Source organism: Erpetoichthys calabaricus, chromosome 14 (genome assembly GCF_900747795.2).
Source record: "Erpetoichthys calabaricus chromosome 14, fErpCal1.3, whole genome shotgun sequence".
In the NCBI taxonomy this organism is placed as follows: domain Eukaryota; kingdom Metazoa; phylum Chordata; class Cladistia; order Polypteriformes; family Polypteridae; genus Erpetoichthys; species Erpetoichthys calabaricus.
This window is the reverse complement of record NC_041407.2, coordinates 106740827-106767857: the sequence shown is the minus strand read 5'-3', so window position 1 is coordinate 106767857 and position 27031 is coordinate 106740827. Positions and strand designations below refer to the sequence as shown.

The 27031-nt window shown below is 42.6% G+C and overlaps 1 protein-coding gene and 1 long non-coding RNA gene across 2 annotated transcripts in view; one reads left to right on the top strand and one right to left on the bottom strand.

The window, feature by feature from the left end:
- Nucleotides 1–27031, bottom strand: part of LOC127530168 (uncharacterized) — a 556902-nt gene that overhangs the window by 78824 nt on the left and 451047 nt on the right. The gene's annotated exons all lie outside the window — the stretch shown is intronic.
- The window catches only part of fam171a2a (family with sequence similarity 171 member A2a), a 109794-nt gene continuing 89978 nt past the window's right edge, over nt 7216–27031 (top strand). Inside the window, exon 1 of the mRNA XM_028818589.2 lies at nt 7216–7457. Within this exon, the coding sequence (XP_028674422.1) occupies nt 7355–7457 (103 nt within the window). The 5' untranslated portion in view covers nt 7216–7354. The remainder of the gene's footprint in view (nt 7458–27031) is intronic.

The following is a 27031-nucleotide window of genomic DNA, read 5'->3' as shown; positions in this document are numbered from 1 at the left end:
GGCACCCCAGAGCTCCTTGGGTGACTTAATGAACAACGATCTCCAACAGAGACTTGATCTTACAATTCAATTCTGCCCTGTGTGGATGTCCCTGTTCTTGATTTAGGACCATGGACATGTGACCCTGTTGGTCCTCGTTTTGATTCGTCAAGCATCCCCTCTCGTTGACTCTTTGGTGTGCGGACATTCTACCGGTTTAGTGAGAGATGAAAAGGCCCGTTTTGCCATCAAGAGCACCTGGAAAGCACTGATGGTAGTTCGGCCCCCCCTGTACCCGGTCACGCCCCTCTAATACAGTCATATGAAAAAGTTTTGGACCCCCTCTTAATTCTTTGGATTTTTGTTTCTCATTGGCTGAACTTCCTTTTAATATCTGACATGCCTTATGGACACAGTAGGATTTCAGCAGTGACATTAAGTTTATTGGATTAACAGAAAATATGAAATATGCATCATCACAAAATTAGACAGGTGCATAAATGTGGGCACCCCAACAGGGATATGACATCAATACTTAGCTGAGCCTCCTTTTGGCCTCTAGACGCTGTCCTCCTATAGCCTCTGATGAGTGTCTGATTCTGGATGGAGGTATTGTTCACCATTCTTCATACAAAATCTCCAGTTCAGTTCAATTTGATGGACAGCCTGCTTCAAATCATCCCATAGATTGTCGATGATATTCAAGTCAGGGGACTGTGACGGCCATTTCAGAACATTGAACTTCTCCCTCTGCATGAATGCCTTTGTAGATTTTCAACTGTGTTTTGGGTCATTGTCTTGTTGGAATATCCAACCCCTGTATAACTTCAACTTTGTGACTGATGCTTGAACATTATCCTGAAGAATTTGTTGATATTGAGTTGAATTCATCCGACCCTCGACTTTAACAAGGACCCCAGTCCCTGAACTAGCCACACAGCCCACCGCACAGCATGATGGAACCTACACCAAATGTGACAGTAGGTAGCAGGTGTTTTTCTTGGACTGTGGTGTTCTTCTTCCGCCATGCAAAGCGCTTTTTGTTCTGACCAAATAACTCAATTTGTGTCTCATCAGTCCAAAGCACTTTGCTCCAAAATGAATCTGGCTTGTCTAAATGAGCATTGGCATACAACAAGTGACTCTGTTTGTGGTGTGAGTGCAGAAAGGGCTTCTTTCTCATCACCCTGCCATACAGATGTTCTTTGTGCAAAATGAGCTGAATTGTAGAACGATGTACAGATACACCATCTGCAGTGAGATGTTCTTGCAGGTCTTTGGAGGTGATCTGTGGGTTGTCTGTCACCATTCTCACAATCCTGCTCATATGCCGCTCCTGTATTTTTCTTGGCCTGCCAGACCTGCTGGTTTAACAGCAACTGTGCCTGTGGCCTTCCATTTCCTGATTCCATTCCTTACAGTTACAGAAACTGACAGTTTAAACCTCTGAGATGGCTTTTTGTAGCCTTCCCCTAAACCAGGAGACTCAACAATCTTTGTTTTCAGATCTTTGGAGAGTTGCTTTGAGGATCCCATGCTGTCACTCTTCAGAAGAGAGTCAAAGGGAAGCACAACTTGTAATTGACCACCTTAAATACCTTTATATCTCATGATGGGACACACCGGTCTATGAAGTTCAAGGCTTGATGAGCTCATCCAACCAATCAGCATTGAGCAGTGACAGGCATTCAAATCAGCACAATGACAAGGGGACCCACATTTGTGCACAGCCAGTGTTTCACATTTGATTTCATGCAACTAAATACTGCGTCACTAAAAATCTTTGTTTGGAAAACACCGCAGTACTCCTAGGAAATGAAAGACAGACCACTGTTATCTTTATTGTTGAAAGGAGAGTCAATTATTATACAGGAGGAGAGGGGGTCCCAAACTTTTTCACATGACTGTAGTATTTCTGACACTGGCCGCATCACCCTGACTTCATTTCCTTCTGTCTCTACCACTGTACCCGTAGAGATCATCTCGAGTCCAAGGAGATGTGGCACACCATGTCCTGACTGCAGCAGAGTCGACTTCAACAGCTCCATCCCAGCTTCGGTCCCGCTCTGTTCCAATCAACATGACCAAAGCTGCCATTCCTGCTCTCACGTCAATTTGAGCTCCGACTGATCTGTCTACTCATCTCTCTTATCTTTTTCTTTCTGCCCTCCTGCACTCATCTTAGTCTCCTTAAAGATATGGCTGTGTGTTTATTGGTGTGCTGCACCGTGTGCATATCTGCCAAGTGACCGTCTATATGCTTTCATGTGCACTTTGTTTCAAATGCTAAAACTCAAAAAACTAATAAACTAAAAATCTAAAATACCCCACACCTCACCTCATCACATCCAACCAGGGTTTTCCTATGTTAATTTATTTTGCTATTTTCCTTTGATGGTTTTTGCTTTCCACCTTAATAAAAGAATAAGGGGGTCTGTGTGTCCAACTGGTTGCTATGTCTCTGTCATTCCAAAAGATCACAAACATACCCATATTTGTCATTCCAACAGATGGCGCATCACAAACATTAATGCTATTTTTTTGAATCCCAGAGCAAATGGGCGGAGTGGTGGCTCTGAGGCTAAGGATCTGCGCTGGTATCCAGAAGGTTGCCGGTTCGAATCCCCGTCACTGCCAAAAGAGATCCTACTCTGCTGGGCCCTTGAGCAAGACCCTTAACCTGTAATTGCTCCAGGGGCGCTGTACAATGGCTGACCCTGCGCTCTGACCCCAAGGGGTATGCAAAAACTAACAAATTTCTAATACGAGAAATCGTATAAGACGAAATAAAGAACAAAAAAAAAAAAAGGCATATAATAGAGACATGTGGCATTTGTACGACCGGACCAGCGTGATATGCCTGCTGTCACCGTGGTGCAAGTAGCTGCGTGGCAAAAAGGCAAAATGATTTGAGATCAAGTAGAAGGACAAGAAAGATGGTGGTGCCCCCATCCCCAACACCAGTGCAGCAACTGGAAATGTGGATGTCACCAAAGCCTCGTGCTGTGGCGGCCTACGATGACACAAGGGGTGCGTCGATGGTGTAGATCAGGTGCTGACATTCTGACTGTCCCAAAACATGTCACACGAAAGACGAGTACAGCAATGGACACTTAACAGACCTTTCCTGCTGTATTTATATTGATAACAGATTTTTTTTTTATTTTATTTTTGTGTTTCTGGTACACGAAATACACCCTCGGATAATCGCGCCACACGGCCGTAGTGCTGTGATTGACGCTCCCTCACAATGCAGGTCATGTGACTCATTTGGGACTCCATGAGCAGCACAAAGTCAAACCAGCAGGATCCAAGGACCCTCCAAAGAGACACACACGAAGGAGTCCAGTCTTCATCTCAGGTCACTGGATAGCGTCCATGCAGAAATATCAGGAGCACCACACACCCCTTTCCAGCGACCTCATGACCCCCCCCGTGCTCTCCCAATCTGTCTACTGACTTCATAAATATATATATACTAGCTGAGTAAGCCCATGCTGTAGAAAGCCTGAGCTGATAGAAACCATGGATTCTGACACTTCCATCAATCACCTCTCTTGCGTATTAGCGGCTAAGCGAGTTTCTCTTTTCTCGGCCGTTTCACTTTGGCAACAGAGTCGCTTTCTTTGAGCCTCATGAGCTTCATAGCCTCTCACTTCTGGGCCAGACAGACAGACACCCACTTCCACGCTTAGATGTTTATATATAAGATATGCACTGACGCCAGCCCCTAGTCCACCCTTCAAAGCAATTTTGGAAATCTGTCGTCGTATTATGCTTGAATGTCATCAAAATGTCTTCCTTTCAATTTTTCCTTTATGTTTGTCAAAAGAAAAAAGTCATTGGGGGGGCCAGATCAGGTGAGTAGGGAAGGTACTCCAATACAGTTACTTGTTTACTGACTAAAAACTCCCTTACAGACAGTGCCGTGTGAGCTTGTGTTTATTTGTTGCTCAAATGCAAGCTCTGACATTCTCGAAACGGCACACAAGAACACGCAACAACAATAAGGAATGCCACTCAGCCAGACACCACCACGAACACAGCTGTGAAACACTGAAATACCAAGGTTATGAAACCTTACTGAGCTGCTTGTACAGTGCTGCCAACGTAAGCGCACAGTGGCAAGTTTGCAAACTTAATTGTCAGACCATGTGTATATATAAATATATATGTATATATAGTCAAACACACACGCATTGGAGACGGTTTACCAGCTTGAATGCCTGTATTTCCCCGCCAGACCAGGGGTTGGCGCTGCCCTCTAACTCTTTCTCCTTTTCTCCTGCAGACCAGCAGGAGATCCCTCCTCATAAACCATTTTCCAGTCCTCAGAAGCCATCCTCCATCACTTCCTCTTCTGCTATTCGAGATCCCACCTTACCCTGATGTCATTTCTGGTTCCCTGGATTCCACTCATCAATTACATCGCCTGCCATATTCTGATAAATCAGCTCTATTTTGGAGCTCGTGTCTGTAAAGACTTTCATTGCAATCATTTATTTTCAAGTATACTTTATTTTACTATATATATATATATATATATATATATATATATATATATATATAATATATATATATATATATATATATATATATATATATATATATATATATATATCTCAGGGCCATCTTAACATATGGGCACTGGGCAAAGGCCCAGGAAAACAGGGGCCCAGGATTTTATTGATGTCTATGTATGTTTCTGTTTTGCTATCAAAACGGAGCCCCAGAGCACTACTTTGCCCAGGGGTGCCATGATGCTGGTAAGATGGCCATGATATACAGTATATATGTATATATATATATATATATATATATATATATATATATATATATATATATATATATATACAGTATATATATATATATATTGGGATTGGGACCCCAGTGCAGTTGTGCAATGGGTGACACCTCAGCACCCCTATGGAACAGTGTGAGTTTTTTATGGTGGCTGGCGTGCCAATTCTTACTGTGTATATATATATAAAGTGGACATTCAGCTGACACCAAATGTCCAAAACACACACTTTTAATATTTCTTTTCTATACAGAGCACCTCACAATGTCCAAAACAGACAAACACTCAGTCCTTTCTTTCTGCTTCTTCTACTCCTCTCCTTGCAAGCTCCATCCTCTTCCACCCGACTCCAGCTCAACTAATTAAGTGAGGCGGCCCCTTTTATAATGCCCCAGATGTGCTCCAGGTGCTTCGCGATGGTCTTCCGGCGACACTTCCTGGTGCTCCACAACCTCCAGAATCTTTCATGTGCCCCCTGCCGGTGACCACTGGCCCCAACCGGGTTGTGCTTTTAAGCTCTGATCCCATGGCCCCAATGCAGACCAGCTGGCTTCCCTCTTGTGGACCCGGGGAGGTATTGTCCCTCACCCAGTCCTTCCTGGTGTTCCAGCTGCCTCGCAGTTGGGAGACCTGCAGATGTTCTATCAGATGGTTGTGGTGAGCGCCCTCTTCTATGCGGTGGTGTGCTGGGGAGGCAGCATAAAGAAGAGGGACGCCTCACACCTGGACAAACTGGTGAGGAAGGCAGGCTCTATTGTAGGCATGCAGATGGACAGTTTGACATCTGTGGCAGAGCGACTGGCGCTCAGCAGGCTCCTATCAATTATGGAGAATCCACTGCATCCACTGAACAGGATCATCTCCAGACAGAGGAGCAGCTTCAGCGACAGACTGCTGTCACCGTCCTGCTCCACTGACAGACTGAGGAGATCGTTCCTCCCCCACACTATGTGACTCTTCAATTCCACCCGGGGGGGTAAACGTTAACATTATTCAAAGTTATTGTCTGTTATACCTGCATTGTTATCACTCTTTAATTTAATATTGTTTTTTATCAATATGTTGCTGCTGGAGTATGTGAATTTCCCCTTGGGATTAATAAAGTATCTATCTATCTGTCTATATACAGTATATACAGTATATAATATATATATGCATAGTTTTTTGGGGAGCTGGAGCACCCCCTGGTGTACACAATACATACATACATACATAAACACACACACACACACACACACACACACACACACACACACACACACACACACACACACATATATATATATATATATATATATATATATATATATATATATATAATATATTAAATATAAACACATACTTCATATCTACTGCAGAGGTATCTGCATGGTCATTGTTGCCTGCCAAGCAAATTGGTTTATGGAAGGAAAGAATCAGCTGGGAATATTATATAACATGGCTTATGAGAAACATTTGGTGCTTGTATTCAGTGTTATAAAAGATTTGATTTAGAGAAATGGCTGGCTGATTGGTAATGAAGAAGCAACATAACTTTCATGTCCTATCTGAGACTTAATAATAATAATAATAATAATAATAATAATAATAATAATAATACATTTTATTTATATAGCGCCTTTCCCATGCTCAAGGCACTTACAGAATAAATAAAGAACGGCAGAATATACAGTATATAGCATTGTACAAACCAGATAAATAAACAAAGAAGATTAAGACAGTAAATTCTGACTTCTGCCTGCTTCATAAACCCTTGAATCCCTGGAGATGAACAAGAGTGAACCACACAGCCTTCATTTTACAGAGCACCTTTCTAAACTGAACACTGTTCCAATTTACTATATAGTTACAGAGATGCAGTTCAGTTCATATACACACATAAATTGGCCGGCTCAGGTTTACGGGGTAAGTCACAGCTGGGGACTGAAGTGGCTCCTTTAGGGCTGTCACATCCAGGGCCTTAAGCTACTAAACGACAGTGGAGAACAGATGTCAGACATTTCAGTCTGTTCATTGCCGGGCTGCAAATAACTGACGATATGTGCATATTTAAATCAGAGAAAACTGCATGAACTTGCTTAACAAGGTGTGATCACACTGCTTACGCTGAGTGCCATGAGAAAAATGGTGCTAAAGTTTATTGGTGTGAAAGGCGCTATAAAAAAAACTCGGCGTGTATGTAAAAGGCGTGGAAAGGAGTCGATCGTTCTGTCCAATGTTCTATGTGGACACAGACAAATCCCAACCTTGGCAGTTTCGTGCCGGCGCCCCTAACTTCAGATGCAGTTCCCCACTTTCACCAGAGAAGGGTGCTAGCAGATCCATCTTCTGCGCCATTTATCCCCCAATATACAACACCCTCCCCCCCCCTTTCCTCCTCTCTCGCCAACCCATCTGCCCACCCCGCTGTAAGACAATGGAGCCGTAGAGCGATCGGAGAGAGAGAGAGAAGGAGAGAGAGAGAGGGACGGCGCTGGTAACAGAGACCGCGCGAGCGCGAGGCACTCACTCGTAGCCCAAAACCCAACATGGACGGGTGGCTACCTGGCAGGGACTGGTGACGCTGCTTTAAGAATGCCACCTCTGAGCCACAGTCGTGTTCTGCTTCTGCTGCTGCTTTTCTCGAGCAGCGCCGGCACATCTTTCGCTAAATCCTTGTCGGAGGAGGGCACGCTGGGTGAGTTTTGTTTGTTTATTTCTTTCTCCCTCCGTTCGTTTTGCCTCTATTCATTGTTATTTCGTTGATGCGCGTGGGCATCACGTAAGCGGTTCTTCTCGCTTGGGCTAAATCGACGTTCTGTCGTGGCGATGCAGTCTTGAGGTGGGCGAGCGGTTGTATCCAAACAAAGGGGCCGCGATGAAGCGACTGGCTCGGAATGAAGTGGTAACGGATCTTCTTCTTCATTTTTTTTTTAGTAAGGGGGGCGTGGGTGAGCCCTATGCAGAGGGGCATCGCGCCGGTGAGCCCCGGTGGCTAGTGCGAGGTGAGTGCGGGGCGTGTCGGGACGCCCTGCCATAGCAGCTTGATGTATGTACATCATGGAGGGTGGGGTGGGGGGGTGCCTTATACTGGAGCTCAGGCTGAGGCGTCCGCCGCTGGCATTTTAATTCGACTCCATGTGCGTGTGTTTAGACCCCATCAGGCACACACGCGCGCGCGCGCGCCCGCTTAGGGAGCAATCAACGACCACCTCTGATAAAGCGCGCACCACGAGGCCATACCGACACACCGCACAAACCGCTTGATGATCCCAATTACCGGCGGTGGTGACACGTTGTGGGGGAAATGCCGAGTTGGGGTTGGGCGTTTGTGGGCTTCGCTCGCTCCCAGCCGTCGCCTGACCTGTGGCGCGCGCGCACGCGGCAAACTGGGGGCACGCGGCCGCTCAGCTTGGGGTTGTCGCCCCGCCCCCTCCCCGTCTTTACCCTCGGCGTTGGCGCCCACACGTTCAAGGCAAACGGCGGGGATGGACGCTCGGGGAGGACGCCGCTGGCGCGTGTGTTTTGAGAGTCATTGTCACTTGAGGTTTGTCTGCCGTCACGTCGCCTTGGGGCTTTTGTTTTCTTTCATTGCGCTTGTGTTGTGCACTTCGGGCTTCTCATTTTCTCGGCCGGTCGTGTTCTGTTTGTACTTTGCACGTTCTCCCCGTGTGAGAGCGGGTTTAACTCATGGTGGGCCTGTGTCATCTCACAAACCTCCAAGACGTGCCGGTTTTAACTGCGGGTGGGCGTGTGTCTTCTCACAAACCTCAAAAAGGTTTGCTTTGTTGACTCTGAATTGGTGGTCTTGTGGGGCAGCCACCTCGTCAAGTGTCAATCCGGGCACCAGAAACACAAAATGAAAGCTAAACTGGCCTCAAGTGGTGTTCTTCCAACTTTACTTTCAAAGTGGATTTTGTTCTTCAAGAACCACTTGTTAGAGCAGAGAAGCTGCCTTATAAGAGTCATCAGAAGTCCCTAATTCTGTGGGACACTAGACATGATTTGTATTGCAAAAATATTTACTTCTCTGTCAGCATGGCATGACCAGTTGCTTGCAAAACTGTTTGAAGATGGTGGCGGCAACTAGGAAAGCACCGAATTTCCAACCATCAAATAAAGAAATCGGACGTGAGCGTCAGTAGGCTTTGCACCCCAGGAACCAAGTTACCTGAAGTCTTCTCTTAACATTTCAGTAATTATTGACCACTCTGATGCTGGTCTTTCTGATCATAAAATCGGTCATTACAATAGCAATTGATACAGATAGATTAGTCTATCTAATCTACGTATGTTGTGACTTGCTGCCATTAAATAAATACTCTACTATACTAAAGTATAAATATTTGTTATTGTGTTACAAGTTATTCGCCTCTGATTTAGTATCACGGTCACTTCTGCCACCTCACGTCTCCGTATGTGTACGGATCTCACATGCTACATAACGAAAAAGTGTTGATGTTAACATGACTTCAGCTCAATTCTCTGCAAAGAAATTTTGCAAATGTTTGTGTTGAACACTTGATTAATGATAAATAATTCAAAGTAATTTCATGCTGTGCCATCTCCGTCGGTTTGAGGAATGATTGAGATCATTGATTTTGGGCTGGGTGGTCTTGTGGCATCAGAACCCCTGCAGATTTTGTTTTTTTTTTTGTTTTTTCTTTCCTCCTTGGCCATCGGACCTAACTTTATTCTTTGTTAATTACTATTGCCTAATTTATATATTTTTTTTTTCTTTTTTGTTTCTTCATCTTGTAAAGCATTTTGTATGAAAACGGGCTTTAAAATGAAATGTTGTTGTATTATGGTTTAATATAAAATGAGTATCATTTATATGTTGAAACTTTTGTTTTATTGTTCAAACGTTTGTGTTGATTAATCTTTGCTACACAGCATGTTCTTTTAACGCGATAGTAGATTTTTGATCCCGTCACCAAGCTTCCGTTTACGTGCAAGTAAAATATCAAAAAATTAGTCTATCTGTATCGAGTCAAATGATTATTTTTTTTAAACATGTATGTAATCATTTCATTTAAAAAAATAATATCATATACAAGTAAGCAAAATTTTGTTTTTGTATATAACATGTAAACCTAACAAAGAAAAACTCAGGCTTGTAATTCAGTTGTGTCCATCTGGCGGGTTGCTCTTGTCATTAAGTGACGCCTCCTTCAGTAAGTGACTCTTCCTTCTGGGACACCCAGGGTTTTAGGGTGGATGGACTGGAAGGGGGTGGTGGCAAGGAGAAGACAAAGTTAGTCTTTGGTGGGTGTTGTCATCCAAAAGCGCGACACAACGCAGAAAAATGCACTATTTGCTGGTTTACCAATTGAGTATCATTTATATGTTGAATTTTTTATTATATTGTTCAAATGTTTGTGTTGATTAATCTTTGCTGCACAGCAAGTTTTTGTAATGTTTAAATACTGATTTTGTTAGAAGTACCAATACAATAAATACAGTATATACTCGTGTATAAGTCGGGTCCTGAAACCTGAAAAATCGATCATAATATTAAACCCCGACTTATATGCCCATTCAAAAATACAACACTTGTTATTTTATTTTTCATCTTCGTGCCTCCTCCAATCTCAAATCAGTTTCTCAGACACATTCAATTGTGTTGCAGTAGCGCAGTTACCAATTTCTTTCACCACTTAAATGACTTTTAATTTAAAACCAGCTTTATGTTTTTGTCGTATCGAGCACTCCGTTGTAGATAAGGAATGCTCTTACGATAAAGGTGTATGAGGGTGTGAGATACAAAAAACACAAAACAGCGCAAACGTCGCTTCGGAATAGTTCAGGTATTACCGTGTGGTCGCGTAGGCACAATACATAGAAATAAAAAAGGCCGTGTGCTCCATGGTTCCTCTGTCAGGTGGGTGTTAGCATATCGTAATCTCTGGGACCAATAGCATGAGTTTTTTGCATTCAACTTATACGACCGATCTTATAAAATACCTGAAATTATATGGTAAAATCAAGCGCCGACTTACCGTATTTTTCGCACCATAAGATGCACTTTTTTTCCCCCAAAAAAAGGTTGGAAATGTCTGTGCGTCTTATGGAGCGAATATTGCGTCACAGACCATGATGTGTATTACCTGACAAAAGTCGACATCCAGGGGTAGAGGGTGACAAAACTCACTGTTACGTTACAGGCATTCCCTTTGTGCTTGGAGGAATGTTAGACTCATTGACTCGGCATCTAATCCTTGCGTGTGTGTGAGTTGCGAAATGTAAACAAATATAAGCAAAGGCAAGATGGCATCTACATCTCATGAGGGAGCGAAGCGAGTGCAGAAAACAAAATACTCAGCAGACGATGTTTTGCGCATTATCACTGAGTCGGACTCTGATTTTTCAGAATCTGATTTTGTTGAGAGTGATCAGGAGATCGAACAAGAGAGTGAGGAACTGGCATCAGCTGATCGGGACACCAGCCGATGCCGCCCCAGCTGAGCATATTCGTGCAGCCGATGCACCTATGGCAAGGTTCGTGTGGGGGGAATACCTAGACACTGATCCGTGGGAGCCAAACTGGCTACCGGACTTCACAAGACAGTATGGCTTGCTGTTGGACTCGACAGATTACCAGCCGCTGGACTACTTCAGGCTGTTATTTCCTGAAGCTGCCTTTCAGATACTGTCAGATGAGACAAACAGGTATGCAGAGCAATTTTTTGAATCGAGGGCTGTGCTTGCATTCTCGTTTTTTACAAACTGGAAACCCACAACAAAACACGAGATGAAGGGCTTTGTGGCATTACAAATATCGATGGGACTAGACTGGCGATATAACTTCAGGGAGCATTGGTCCAAACGTGCTTTGTCCTCTGGTGGCTTTGAACAGGTTATGCCATGTGGTGATAGGTACATGATCCTGCAAAGTGATTGTGAGCAACTGAGCTTCATAAATTCTGACACTAGCGATGAGGACTTCTTGGGGTTTCCATAAAACTAGAAGAGTGCTTGAACCTTAAAGCCTCTCCTTATTTGTTAATGACAGTGATGATGTTTCTTAATACTGCTGTTGAATTTACATGGTTGAAATATTATTCTGCTATATTTTATTAAACATATTAGCGCACCATTTGGTTCAGAATATTTTTTTTCTTGTTTTCCTCCTCTAAACCTAGGTGCATCTAATGGTCAGGTGTGTCTTATGGTGCAAAAAATACGGTATATGTCCGTTCAAAAATACGACACTTAATTTTCTTTTCTTTTTACACTTTCTTGTTTCCTCCAATCTTGCACCACTTTCTCAGACACATCGAATTTTGTTGCAGCAGCACAGTTACCAATTTCTTTTGCTACTTCAACGAGTTTTAATTTAAAACCAGCTTCATATTTTCTTTTGATTGAACGCTCCATCGTCGATAAGGGATGCTCTTACGATAAACGTGTATGAGGGTGTGAGATACAAAAAACACAAAACAGTGCAAACGTCTCTTCGTAATAGTTCGGGTATTACTGTGTGTTCATGTAGGTACAATACATAGAAACAAAAGACTGTGTGCTCCTTGGTTACTCTCTCAGGTGGGCGTTAGCATATCATAATCTCATTGACAAATAGCATGAGTTTTCTATATTCAACTTATACGACCAACATTATAAAATACCAGAAATTATACGGTAAAATCAAGCCCCGAATTATCCGCGGGAGAACGTAAGCGCAAGTATATATGGTATATGTTTCATTGTATCGACCATTTAAATTTTTATTCCTGTGAGTGGTTGTGTAGTTAGGTTCCCCAGAGCACTGCTTTGCCCGGGGGGCTATAATGCTGTTAAGATGGCATGGGTATGCATTGTGGCCAGGAGTGGGAATGGCAGGTTCTCCAGACAGCATAAGAAAGTTTGGAGTGGCCAGTTGGCTCTATGGTTCTTCAGGCAATGAAATGAAAAAATGAAAAGAGATCACGTTTTGTGGTGTGCAACCCGTAGGCAAGATTTCGATAATTAAAGGCTTGGAATTCAGTCGCGTTCATCTGGCGGGTCGCTCTTGTCAGTCAGTGACACCTCCTTCAGTAAGTGACGCCTCCTTTTAGGAGATCCAGGGTTTTAGGGCGGATGGACTGGAAGAGGTGGGGAGTCAAATGCCTTCTCGGTGCTGGTGGGCAAGGAGAAGACAAAGTTTGTCTTTGGTGGGTGTAGTCATCCAAGAGCGCGACACAACGCAAAAAAAATACACAATTTGCTGACAAAAATTAAATTGTTAAGACGTGAAAAATCACGATTTTCCGACAGACATACTGAGGCCATGCTAAACTTTTCTCTACATTTTGGACATTGTAGAATCTGAATCCGAATCTATGCGATAGTAGATTTTTTTGATCCTGTCACCAAGCTTCCATTTACGTGCAGGTAAAATATCAAAAAATGACTCTATCTGTATCGAGTGAAATGATCATTTTTTAAAAAATTTTATTCAATAATTTCATTTCAAAAAAGTAATATTGTACACAAGTAAGAAAATTTTTTTTTTTGTGTATAACATGTAAACCTAACATGTAAACTTAACAAAGCAAAAATTCAGGTTTGGAATTCAGTTGTGTCCGTCTGGCGGGTTGCTCTTGTCAGTAAGTGACTCCCTCCTTCAGTAAGTGATGCCTCCTTCCCGGGACACCCAGGGTTTTAGGGTGGATGGACTGGAAGGGGTGGGACTCGAATGCTTTCTCAGTGCTGTGTGGCAAGGAAAAGACAAAGTTAGTCTTTGGTGGGTGTAGTCATCGAAGAGCGCGACACAACTCAGAAAAAAAATGCACAAATTGCGGACAAAAATTTAAATGTTAAGACGTGAAAATCACAATTTTTCGCAGACATGCATACAGAGGCCATGCTAAAGTTTTCTTGACATTTTTGGACATCATAGAATCTGAATCCTAATCAAATGCGATAGTAGATTTTTGACCCCGTCACCAAGCTTCCATTTACGTGCAAGTAAAATATCAAAAAATTACTCTTATCTGTATCGAGTCAAATGATTAATTTTTAAAAATTTTATTTAATAATTTCATTTCAAAAAGCAACATTTTTTTACTATATAACATGTAAACCTAACAAAGTAAAAATTCAGGCTTGGAATTCAGTCGCATCCATCTGTAGAATCCGTGTAAGTAAAATATGAAAAAATTACTCTATCTGTATCAAGTCAAATGATTATTTAAAGAAAAACGTATTCAATAATTTAATTTCAAAAAAGTAACATTGTATACAAGCAAGCAATTTTTTTTTATATAACATGTAACTTCAGAACCTAACAAATCAAAAAATTCAACCCCCACAGAGGAGGTCCAAGAGCGTAGGAAAAAAGCAATAAATAAATAAAAATACAAAAAGGGAAAACATCCTTTTACCCCTGAAGTTTTGCCATGTTTAAAAAAATATATATTAAAGCGTTTTGGACAGATCCTCCAAGCAAGAATTTGATTTTTTTTTTTTCCAGTTTCAAAGAGTATCAGGAGTGATTTGTGACAGACGGGTATCAGCCAGAGTGAAAGGCAAGGTCTACAGGACGGTAGTGAGACCAGCTATCTTATATGGGCTAGAGACGGTGGCACTGACCAGAAAGCAGGAGACAGAGCTGGAGGTGGCAGAGTTAAAGATGCTAAGATTTGCATTGGGTGTGACGAAGATGGACAGGATTAGAAATGAGGACATTAGAGGGTCAGCTTAAGTCAGAGAGGCGAGATTGCGTTGGTTTGGACCTGTGCAGAGGAGAGATGAGGGATATATTGAGATAAAGGTGCTAAGGATAGAGGTACCAGGTAAGAGGAGAAGAGGAAGGCCTAAGAGGGGGTTTATGGATGTGGTGAGAGAGGACATGCAGGTGATGGATGTGACAGAGCAAGATGACGAGGACAGGAAGATATGGAAAAAGATGATCCGCTGTGGCGACACCTAACGGGAGCAGCTGAAACAACAAGAAGAAGAAATAATATGAAATGTAAGATTTTTATTTTGCTCTGAATATATAACACTATTTCTTTTGCTCTTCTGTCCTGCTTTATGGGTGATGTTTTCAAACTGGCAACTCCTGTTCCACAGGCGGTAAGTGATACGCCACTCCGCATTGCATTGTGGGGTTGCACTGACAACAACATCTGCGTTTATTCATACAGCAAGTTATCATACATTTAAGGGTGCTCAATGAGCCTGATAATAGCAGCAGCTAAACAGAGTTACAAAAGAAAGTAAAAACTAAAGAACAAATATTTATAACAGTAGAGAATCATTATGTCCAGCATAATTGCCAACTACGGTCAGACAGGCATGTCACTAACTCTAGCACTTACTAGGGACTTAGCCCTCCCATTTGGTAATGTTGCTATTCTTACAAGTATGTTTGAAAGAAAAAAATGGATGAGTCCCCTGTGGAGCTTTTATGTGGTTGAATAATTGGAGTGGGATCCCCCAATCCCCCATGGAGATTCGCACCAGTTGTCCATGCGTGTCAGAATGCAGAACAGGAGGAAGGGGGGGATGTGGGCTTTCAAAGATCAGGGGCTGGACGCCTGAGATCATTGATTGGTTCTTGAAGATCAGAGGCTGGACGTCTGAGGTCATTGATTGGTTCTTGAAGATCAGGGGCTGGACACTTGCAATCATTGATTGGTTCTTGAAGATCGGGGCTGGACGCCTGAGATCATTGATTGGTTCTTGAAGATCAGGGACTGGACGCCTGAGATCATTGATTGGTTCTTGAAGATCAAGGGCTGGACACTTGCAATCATTGATTGGTTCTTGAAGATCGGGGCTGGACGCCTGAGATCATTGATTGGTTCTTGAAGATCAGGGGCTGGACGCCTGAGATCATTGATTGGTTCTTGAAGATCAGGGGCTGGATGCCTGAGATCATTGATTGGTTCTTGAAAATCAGGGGCTGGATGCCTGAGATCATTGATTGGTTCTTGAAAATCAGGGGCTGGATGCCTGAGATCATTGATTGGTTCTTGAAAATCAGGGGCTGGACACCTGAGATCAATGATTGGTTCTTGAAGATTGGGGGCTGGACGCTTGAGATTTCTTGAAGATCAGTTGCTGGAGGCCTAACATCATTAGATGTTTCTGGAAGATCTGGAGTGGGGCACCTGAGATCATTGGACATTTCTTTGAGATCAGGGGCTGGAAGCCTGAGCCACCCCCAAAATGATGGAACTGTGGTCAGGTGGCCAGGGAGGACAATTAGAATAAAATTGATACCCTCTAAAACACACGTAGCTCTGATCTCTCTCTCAGAAACGTCAAACGTTACTCTTTAACAATCTCTAGATGTAATGTGTGCTGAACACAGAGGTATCGCTAGCTAAGCAGAGGTGAGGTACACTCCAACACGCGGTGAGAGGTAGAGCGACTCAATCGGAATCTGGCATGTGAGTGAGGAGGGCCCCGCCCAGCTCCGTAATCCTGAAGTCCCGCCTCCCTGCTCCTCGTCCCTCAGCCTCTGTCTGAGATTAGTGCAAGTATATAGTTCCTGAAAGCGAACTCTGATATTTAGCGTGATGAGAGAAGTTGCAAAATCAACCAGAATGTTCAAGCAAATTATAGAAAAAAACCCGATCTAAATCCGTTAAGTAGTTCTCTCGTGAAAAGCAGGCAGACAGACGTTGAATTTTATATATAATGTCATAAGAATCAACACAGAGACATCAAAAAGATTTGGGGCAGCCACCCATACATTATGCCCTGGCTGCAAATGGGTACTTTGTTGTGAGTTGTTCACAAGTCAGAATCCAAATCAGAACTGATTTAAGGCTGTAAAGATGGCGGTTTTAAAGGCCGAGACAGGAAGTGACATCATTGGGACCGGAACTGGAAGTGATGTCATCATGTGCACCGAGACTGGAAGTACCATCGTCATATGCGCCAGAACCAGAAGTGCCATCATCATTGGCACAAGAGCTGGAATTGACGTCATCATTGGCATCAGAGCCGTGCTGGATTTCCCGTGGTGGTCTGCAGAGGACTGAGAGAGAAAGTCAGTGCACCTCGCCACCCCTTGGTCTGACATGGAACCTCCCAGTTGCATGTGGGTGACAATATGAATAAGAGAACTTCATGTGTTCCAATTTGGCTTTTTTCAGAAGCTCAATAAATCAATATTGTAAGCTATATAGCTCATATAGTATATATTAACATCAGTCATCCACCCATTTTCTGGGCCCACTTATCCTGGCACATTTACTGATGCCTTTATCCAAGGTGACTTACAGCATTTATGATACAACTGGTTCCATTTGTTGGTTTTCCAAGTAGAGCACCGGCAGGTCATGTGATTTGCTCAGGGTCACACAGTGGTGTCAGTAGTGGGATTTGAACACACGACCATAGGGTCTGAAATCCATAGCCTTAACCACTGCACGACACTGCCTTATCCAGGGTGGGCTTGTGAGTCAGCTAGAGCCTATCCCAGCAATCATTGGATGTAAGGCGGGACCAACACCTGGACAGGGTGCCAGTCCATTGCAGGGTATCACACATACCAGGGGCCAGTTTAGCAGGGGCCCACCTAACCTGCATGTCTTTGGATTGTGGAAGTAAGCTGAACACAGGTAATGCCCGGGACTTGAAACCCGGTCCCCTTGTTGTGCCACTGTGCCGTCCTATTGGCATTGTAACAAGCCATAGACTGTATTTCAAGTTTGTGGTCAGTTCTTAACGTTTTCTGTACAACATAATAGTGTGATAATGTATGAGAAAAGACAAATCAGTTCCAAGCCGAGGTACTTTAATGAAGGTCTAATTTATATTGATCAGGACGGAGACGTGTGTAATTCCACTGATTTGTCTCTTTTGTTGGCCACTCACACTTGCTGATCCCACACAAGTTCTGTTTGACGGTGCTGAAGATTCTGCAGTATAAATGTTCATTTTGTCGAGTGTGCTATGAGTTTGTTTTTTTGGGGCCTGGTTAGCCCTTGTAAAAGCACTTTGTTTGATGGGCTTATAGGCTGTGAGTAGTCTACTGTAAACTGTGACTTGTTATCTATCTATCTATCTGTCTGTCTGTCTGTTTGTCGCTCAGTTTTTTTTTTAATACAGTCTCGTCAAATCAGTGCATGCTCCCTCTCCATAATGTTGGTACAAAGACCCCATTTTCCCTTGATTTACTCTTCTGTTCTATAATACAATACAATACAGTTTATTTTTGTAGAGCCCAAAATCACACAAGAAGTGCCGCAATGGGCTTTAACGGGCCCTGCCTTTTGACAGCCCCCCAGCCTTGACTCTCTAAGAGGACAAGAAAAAATTCAACAAAAAAAACCCTTGTAGGGAAAACAAAATGGAAGAAACTTTGGGAAAGGCATTTCGAAGAGAGACCCCCCCCCCCCCCCCCCCCCCCCTTTCCAAGTGTCAAGACCGGGCTTCTGACTTGTGGCTGATGTTCCTGTGATGCTCCATTGGAATAACCAGGCTGGCAAAGTGCATATGTTGCATGGGTTTACTTTGAGCGTGGTGGGGAGCAGTGGCTGCAGGTTTTCATTCTCACTCTTTTCCTAATTGGTGACCTGTTTTCACTACTAATTAACTCCTTTTCCCTTCATTTTAATACTGTTGTTTTTAAAACTTGTTTTGCCTTAATTTTCATTCACTTGACTCAGGCCGCTTAGTTGTTTCTTTTTCCTTAATTTAGCAGCCAAACAATAATGAGACACAAAATATGACCAGCTCACCTGTGCCCATCCCACAGTATCTCTCTCTCTCTCTCTCTCTCTCTCTCTCTCTCTCTATATATATATATATATATATATATATATATATATATATATATATATATATATATATATGGTTGAAATAGTTTACTGTCAAATAAATGCAAAGAGTACGCGACACGTGTTTCGCCCTCATTATGGGCTCATCAGGCGTACAAACTCCACTGCACTCCCTCTCGGGAATCGAACCTCGGACGTCAGCGCCAGAGGCGATGCCCCTAACGTTGCGCCACGGCGTGTGGTTCGTTTATTTGACAGCATGTAGATTGGGGTAATTACATTCACGGCATTCGAAGTCTGTGTCACAATCTGATTGTATGGGTGGTTACCTACCAGGTAACGCTTGTGGTTGGCCAGCAATCTTCTAACATCCGCCACGATGAGGGCGAAACACGTGTCGCATACTCTTTGCATTTATTTGACAGTAAACTATTTCAACCATTCTATGATCTGCTCCTCACAAACTGAGGGCATCGTGGCGGATGTTAGCAGATTGCTGGCCAACCACAAGCGTTACCTGGTAGGTAACCACCCATACAATGAGATTGTGACACAGACTACGAATGCCGTGAATATATATATATATATATATATATAATGTATATTTCATAGTTTACTGTCAAATAATGTAAAGAGTACGCGACACGTGTTTCGCCCTCATTTGGACTCAGGTGTACACACTCTACTTCTCCCCTCTCAGGGAATCGAACCTCGGATGTCAGCGTCGAAGCCCCTTTACGCTGTGCCACGGCATGTGGTTCGTTTATTTGACAGCCTGTAGGTCCGGAGTAATTACATTCATTGCATTCATAGTCTGAGTATCGACGACCTGAATTGTGTGGGTGGTTACCTACCAGGTAATGCTTGTACGCCTGATGAGCCCAAATGAGGACGAAACACGTGTCGTGTACTCTTTGCATTATTTGACAGTAAACTATGCAACATTCCATGATCTGCTTCTCGCAACTGAAAGAGGTTACCATGTCGGATGTTTGCCGAATGGCAGACCAACCACAAGCGTTACCTGGTAGGTAACCACTCACACAGTTCAGTTCGTTGAAACTCAGACTACGAATGCAATGAATATATATATATATATATATATATATATATATATATATATATATATAATCTGCGGTGGGTTGGCACCCTGCTCGGGATTGGTTCCTGCCTTGTGCCCTGTGTTGGCTGGGATTTGCTCCAGCAGACCCCGTGACCCTGTGTTCGGATTCAGCGGGTTGGAAAATGGATGGATATATATAATATATAAAATCCAATGTCTGTCTGTCTATCTGTCCGCTTTTTCACGAGAGAACTATCTTAATGGATTTAGACCTTGTGTTTTTCTAGAATTTGCAAGGGGACGTCAGGAGTGGGGAGCCGGGCAGGGACCTCCTTACTGTCCTGTTGCACTACTACATGGGGGGAGCCATGGAGGACGGCTAGTGTGTGTATATATATATATATATATATATATATATATATATAATCCAATGTCTGTCTGTATGTCTGTCTGCTTTTCACGAGAGAACTACTTCACGGATTTAGTTCGAGTTTTTTTTCTATAATTTGCTAGATTTTTGGTTGATTTTGCGACTTCTCTCATTGCGCTATGTATCATAGTTCGCTTACGGTAGCGATTTATTTGCACGAATCCGAGAGGTGCAGTGGGCCGAGGGGAAGGGAGGGGTGGGATGGGGCGGGGCGGGGCCCTCCTCACTCACGTGCCAGCCTCGGGGCGTGTACCTTACATCCGCTTAGCTAGCAAACAAGAGAACTACTTCACGGATTTAGATCGGGCCTTTTTCTAGAATTTGCTTGAAGATTCTGGTTGATTTTGCAACTACTGTCATCACATTAAGTATCATAGTTCACTTGCAGGAGTGATATATTCACGCTAATCCGAGAGAGAGACTGCGGGCCAAGGGGAGGGGGAAGCGGAACGTCAGGAGTGGGAAGCCGAATAGGTGCCCTCCTCACTGTCCTGTTTCACTGCTACATTGGGGGAGCTGTGGAGGATGGCTAGTATATATATATAAAATCGCATGTGTCTTTCTGTTTGTCTGTCTGTCCGTCCATCCTTCTGTCTGTGTGTCCGGTTTCACAAGAGAACTACTTAAGAGATTTAGATCGAGTTTTTTTCTATAATTTGCTTGAAAATTCTGGCTAATTTTGCAATTTCTCTAATTGCGCTAAGAATCTGAGTTTGGTTCTGGCATGCCAAGGGGATGGGGGCGCTGCCTCAGGAGTAGGGAGCCAGGTGGGCCCTCCTCACTTTGCGCCAGCCTCCGTTCGAGTCACTCTACCTGTCGCCACATGTTGGAGCACACCTTGTCACCGCTTAGCTTGCGATGCCTGTTTGTTTGGCAGACATTATTATCTAGAGATTGTTAAGGAGTAACGTTTGACGTTTTAGAGAGAGAGTTCAGAGCTACGTGTGTTTTAGAGGGTACCTGCTGACTGTCAGAGATATCATGGCCACATGCTCTTCTCCCCACGCGGAAGACACTCTCCCGTCAGAGCTGAACACCATCAGATACAGTGGCAACGTTTGATGTTAGAGTGTACCTACCTTCCGCTTGGCCGGACATACCCTGCCAACCATTTACGTTTTTGCCAAAGAGATCACAGCTATATTCTTGCTCCTGATAGCAAAATAAAAAATATTGAATATCAAGAGGCCCTTGGATCCGAAAGTTATCAATGTAAATTCTTCTCATTATATATTATCACATTTTTTTCATTGGTTTTTAAAGTTTGTCCTGTTTTGCTACAACGCAGGCAGAGCCGCAGGGGACAGCTAGTCTGAAAATAAAGGAAGGTGATGTTCTCAGTAAGGTTGACCTCTCGGGTCACTAAAAGATTTTGACAGTGTTCTTAGAAAAACAAAAACAGAAAATCAACAGTCTTAGAAATGTCTGCTGTGGCAGAATGAGAGGAACAACAAGCTGTGGAATTAAGTGACGGGTTTAATTAACAGCAAGAATTGACTTCTCATTAAGAAATCGGTTGGAGTGAAATTGGCTGGAGTTTGACATTCTGATTTAGCTGGTCATCTGTGGGCTCGTTTAACATCTCATTTCTGTTTGGCTGCCATTTAATGAAGAAACGAATCAATTCAGAAGACTGAATCCTTAAAAACAGGGCTATTAAAATGAAGCGAAAAGGAGTTAATTAGCAGTGAAAACTGGTCACTGATTAGGAGAAGGGTGAGAATGAAAACCTGCAGCCACTGCGACCCACCAGGCTCAGCGTAAACTCATGTTGAATTCTGTTCTGTACTTGTAATATTTCTATTGCATTATTATATTGTACTAGCTGTGTAAGCCTGTGCTGTAAAAAGCCCGGGGTTCTAGAAACTATTGAAATCGTCACAAAAAACTGAAATATAGAGATGTCAGGTAATTGAAAGGAACTACTCTGGCTGTCTATCTCCTAGGCGGTTTTGTTTTGCAGACGCACTCGTCTCACTTCTGTATTAGCAGCCAAGTGAGCGGAAGTTTCGTTTTGCCGATGTGCTGCCCTCGCTTGTGTATCCACAGTGGTGGAGCCCTTACCCCCAACTCCACCTCTCTGCTGGGCTGCACAGACAGACACACGTCCATGTGTAGACGTTTATATATAAGACTAGCTGAAATACCTGGCACTGCCCAGGAGGAAAAGAAAGTTTTTTTTTTTTTTTTTTTTTGTTTTAGAAAAATATAATTAAAAAATAAACACAACTTTAAAAATAAAAATAACAAACAATGAAGACTTACTAATGTGGTTGTATTCTTTACTGAAGTGCCTTGTTATATACAGTACAGTGCTTTTAGTTTTTCCATCTTTAGCCGATATTTAAAGATTCTTAGGACTTCCCACCCATGAACATGCCATATATCCATCAATAGATAATAGATAGCCTATAGTCATCAAAATATAATTCTTTTACAATCAATTAATGGTTAAATATTTATAAGTTAAATATCATAGCTATATTTCGTCTATACTTTACCTTTGATTTTGATAACTTAATTAAATTAGTTTTTTGATTATGATTATTTTTATGAAAAAATTGTAACACCAACATGTTAGCTATGATGCTGTGAAACAAATGACATTTCTTTTATGAATAAACTAGTCATTTAGCCCGTTACAATAATGGGCGCTAGAACAGTAGTGCATAAACATTAGTAGGAACAGTCTATATTAAATGGCAAGGGACTTTGACCTCATTCTTTTTGTTGGTCGTATTTTTCTTTCTTTCAGACTTTCTTCGTGGGCTGCCGCCGTGTATTGTGTGTCTTTAATTTTCTGTGACAGTAAAACTGTCTTGTACGTCCACTGGCTTGTACGTTCGTAATATACCTTTAATTTTCTCTGGTGGTAATACAGGCGTGCGCGTCGGTAATATGTCCTTAATCTCCTCTGACAGTAATACTGGCTTGTATGGGGCTGTAATATGAGTCACTGTATTGTGTACCTTGTCGCAATAACGAGACATCACACAGATAAATGTTTGGGGCAGCCACCCGTATAATGAGATATCCTGGCTGCAAAGTCGAAAATGCAAAATATAGAGCACTGATGTGCTTACAACAGAGTCCACAACAAGACTGACACATAGGGGAAACGGTTAGACTTTTAAAGGGGAAGACAGGAAGTGAGGTCATATGGGTCTGGCTCAGGATCATCTGCCATTGGTTCAAGCCCAGAAGTGACATCACAGGGGCCGGAGCCGGTAAGGTCGTCTTCCTTTGGCTCGGTCCCGGAAGTGACGTCATGAGAGCCAGGTGAGATCTCCCGGGAATGTTCTACAGGCAAGTGAAAAAAAAGAATCAGTGCACTCTGCCACATCCCGGCATGCCTCAGAACTGTCTTCCCTTGAGCCCTTTAGCTGCCTCCCATGCGCACGTGTGTGACAACCTTTAATTTCCTCTCACAGTAATACTGGTTTGTATTTCCGTAAAACGCCTGTAACTTTCTCTGACAGTAGTATCGCGCATCACACCGTGCCCCGCGCATGCGCACTTCACCAGAAGATACACACACACGGACACCTGGACGCACACACAGATTTTATTAAAGAAGATAAACAAATATCACAAAGACAGCCTCTGAATCCACAAAATATATGTTTATGGTGGGCGGCACGGTGACACAGTGGTAGCGCTGCTGCCTGGCAGTAAGGAGGCCTGGGTTCGCTTCTCGGGTCCTCCCTGCGTGGAGTTTGCATGTTCTCCCCGTGTCTGCGTGGGTTTCCTCCTACAGTCCAAAGACATGCAGGTTGGATGCATTGGCGACCCTAAATTGTCCCTAGTGTGTGTGTGTGTGTGTGTGTGTGTGACCCCTGCAGTGGGCTGGTGCCGTGCCTGGGCTGTGTTTCCTGCCTTGCGCTTTATATTGGCTGAGATTGGCTCCAGCAGACCCCTGTGACCCTGTAGGTAGGATATAGTGGGTTGGATAATGGATGGATGGATGTTTATGGTAGATAAAAAATAAAATTGCTTACTTATCTTTATATATAATTCGCTACCATGGCTGTCTGTTTGTCTGTCTGTCCAGGATTTTAAATCACCTGTAGCTCGCAAACCGTTTCACCTATTGACTTGAAATTTGGTACACATATACTACGTGACGTCTACTATCCACTTTTGGGGAGATGATTTTATTACTCTTTTTATTTTTATTTTATTTTATTGTAGAGTCAACTCTCGGCAGCGTGCAGCAGGGCAGCCGTGCGACGCATGCGTACGGGCACCGTTCTCATTCTCTACCACCTTCGCTAATCATTCTTGAGGCAGATTGAAGACTTAAGTGCCAGATTAAGTGAAAAATTAAAGAAAACGTACTAAGTAATTGCAAAACAAAAACTAATTATAATCAGTTTTAACGTGAAAAGATGCCAACAGAGGAAGAGAAGAAGCGGGCCGCTAGGGTGGAGTAAAGAAGAGCTGCTCAGGAAGCAGCAAGCACATCAACCTCTGAGCAAACGAAAGATAAACGTACAGAGAAAAAGGATGAATACTAGGAATTCTCAAGTCAAGTGTAGTCACTGCACGTTATCGTGCAGCGCGCCGTTACTGGTCTTTATATATAATTTGCTACTGTGGCTGTCCGTTTGTTTGTCTGTCCAGGGTTTTAAATCACCTGTAGCTCGCAAACCGTTTGAACTATTGACCTGAAATTTGCTACACATATACTATGTGACCTCTATTGTCCGCTTTTGGGGTGATGATTGGCCTCCAAGGTTATTTCTCTTTTTATTTTATATTATTGTAGAATCAACTCTCGGCATCGGCCAGCAGGGCGGTCATGCGCCGCATGCATACGGGCGCCATTCTCATCGCTACCACCTTCGCTGTCACTTCCCCTGACTCTTCATATCTTAAATCATTCTTGAGGCAGACTGAAGACTTACGTGCCAGCTTAAGTAAAAAATTAAGGAAAACATACTAAGTAATTGCAACACAAACACCGACTTAATCAGTTTTAACGCGAAAAGATGCCGACGGAAAAAGAGAAGAAGCGGGCCGCTAGGGTGGAGAAAAGAAGAGCCGCTTAGGAAGCAGCAAGCGCATCAACCTCTGAGCAAACGAATGCTAGATGTACAGATAATGAGTGTGAGAACTGGGAATGATCAAGTCAAGTGTACTCGCTGCACGTTATCGTTAGAGCAGTGCACCGTTACTGCTCTTATATGTAAAACTAGCCGTGTAAGCCCGTGCTGTAAAAAGCCCGGGGTCCTAGAAACTGTTGAAATTGTCAGAAAAAGAAATTGAAATGCAGAGATGTCAGGTAATTGAAAGGAACCACTCTGCGCATCTCTCTCTCTCCTAGGAGGTTTCATTTTGCAGATGTGTTTGCCTCGCTTGTCCGTTAGCGGCAGGAGGAAAAGTAAAAGGGATACCATTTTGTCAATGTGTCCACCTCATTTCTGTATTAGCGGCTAAGCGAGTTTTCTGTTTCCTCGGAGGTGGAGCCCTTACCTCAACTCCACCTCTCACTTCCGGGCCGGACAGACAGACAGACACTCACACTTGCATGCGTAGACATTTATATATAAGATAATAGGTAGCCTATATTCATCAAAATATAATTATTTTACAATCAATTAAAGGTGAAATATATTACCTACCTGCGGTGGGTTGGTGCCCTGCCCGGGGTTTGTTCCTGCCTTGCGCCCTGTGTTGGCTGGGATTGGCTCCAACAGACCCCCGTGACCCTGTAGTTAGGATATAGTGGGTTGGATAATGGATGGATGGATGGATGGATATATTACCTACTATATTTAAATAAATGCTATAAGTTAAATATCATAGCTGTATTTTGTTTATACTTTACCTTCGATTTTGATAACTTACTGTGTTGAGTTATTTTTGAGGGGACAGCAAATTTACGCTTTTATACAAGCTGTACACAGACTACTTTACATTGTGTCAAAGTGTCATATCTTCAGTGTTGTCCCATGAAAAGATAGAATCAAATATTTACAAAAATGTGAGGGTTGTTCTCACTTTTGTGAGATACAGTAATTAAATTAGTGTTTTGATTATGAACATATTAAAAAAAATAAAATTCCTATTAAGAAAAAATTGTAACACAAACACGTTAGCTACGATGCTGCAAAACAAATAACATTTCATTCATTAATGAATAAAGAAAAATCACAAAATAAATGTAGGATGTTTATGGTAGATAAAAAATAAAATTGCTTATTTATCTTATATATAATGTAATAGATAGCCTATATTCATCAAAATATAATTGCGGAATACGTTCAAGGTAGTGTAAAAAAGATGGGAGAAGTGAATCCTTTTTTACGGTTTCTTGACAGATTCGTTTTCGTTTTGTGGTGAAGTAATTAGTTTTTTACATGCAGAATTTTTCACGATGAAAAAAACGTCAATTAAATTAATATTATTATTAGGCTGATTTAATTCTGTTATCACTATAACATTGTTACAAAAAGAATAATGCAAGATGAGAATATTGTTAACAAAAACAAACATTAAATGACCAAACAAATAACACTACGGATTTTTCATGATCAAACTGTTGTTGCTTTTACAGAGCACACCAGAAATGTCCCGAGCGTCAGCTGGATGATAAGACATACAAGACCATAAGATTGTGACAATCTGCTTGATATATAAGATTGAGGATGACAATGTTCTGTTCTGTGTATTGTATTGACCCCTTTTTTTGACACCCATTGCACGCCCAGCCTACCTACATTTTTAGTAATAAAATGCATCGCATTAGTCATTCCAACAGATGGCACATCACAAACATTTGTAACAACAACAACATTTATTTATATAGCACATTTTCATACAAAAAGTATCTCAAAGTGCTTTACATAATGAAGAAAAGAAAAATAACAGACAAAATACAAAATTAAAATAAGACAACATTAGTTAACATAGAAAAGGAGTAAGGTCCGATGGCCAGGGTGGACAGAAAAAACAAAAAAAAGACTCCAGAAGGCTGGAGAAAAAAATAAAATCTGTAGGGGTTCCAGGCCACGAGACCACCCAGTCCCCTCTAGGCATTCTACCTAACATAAATG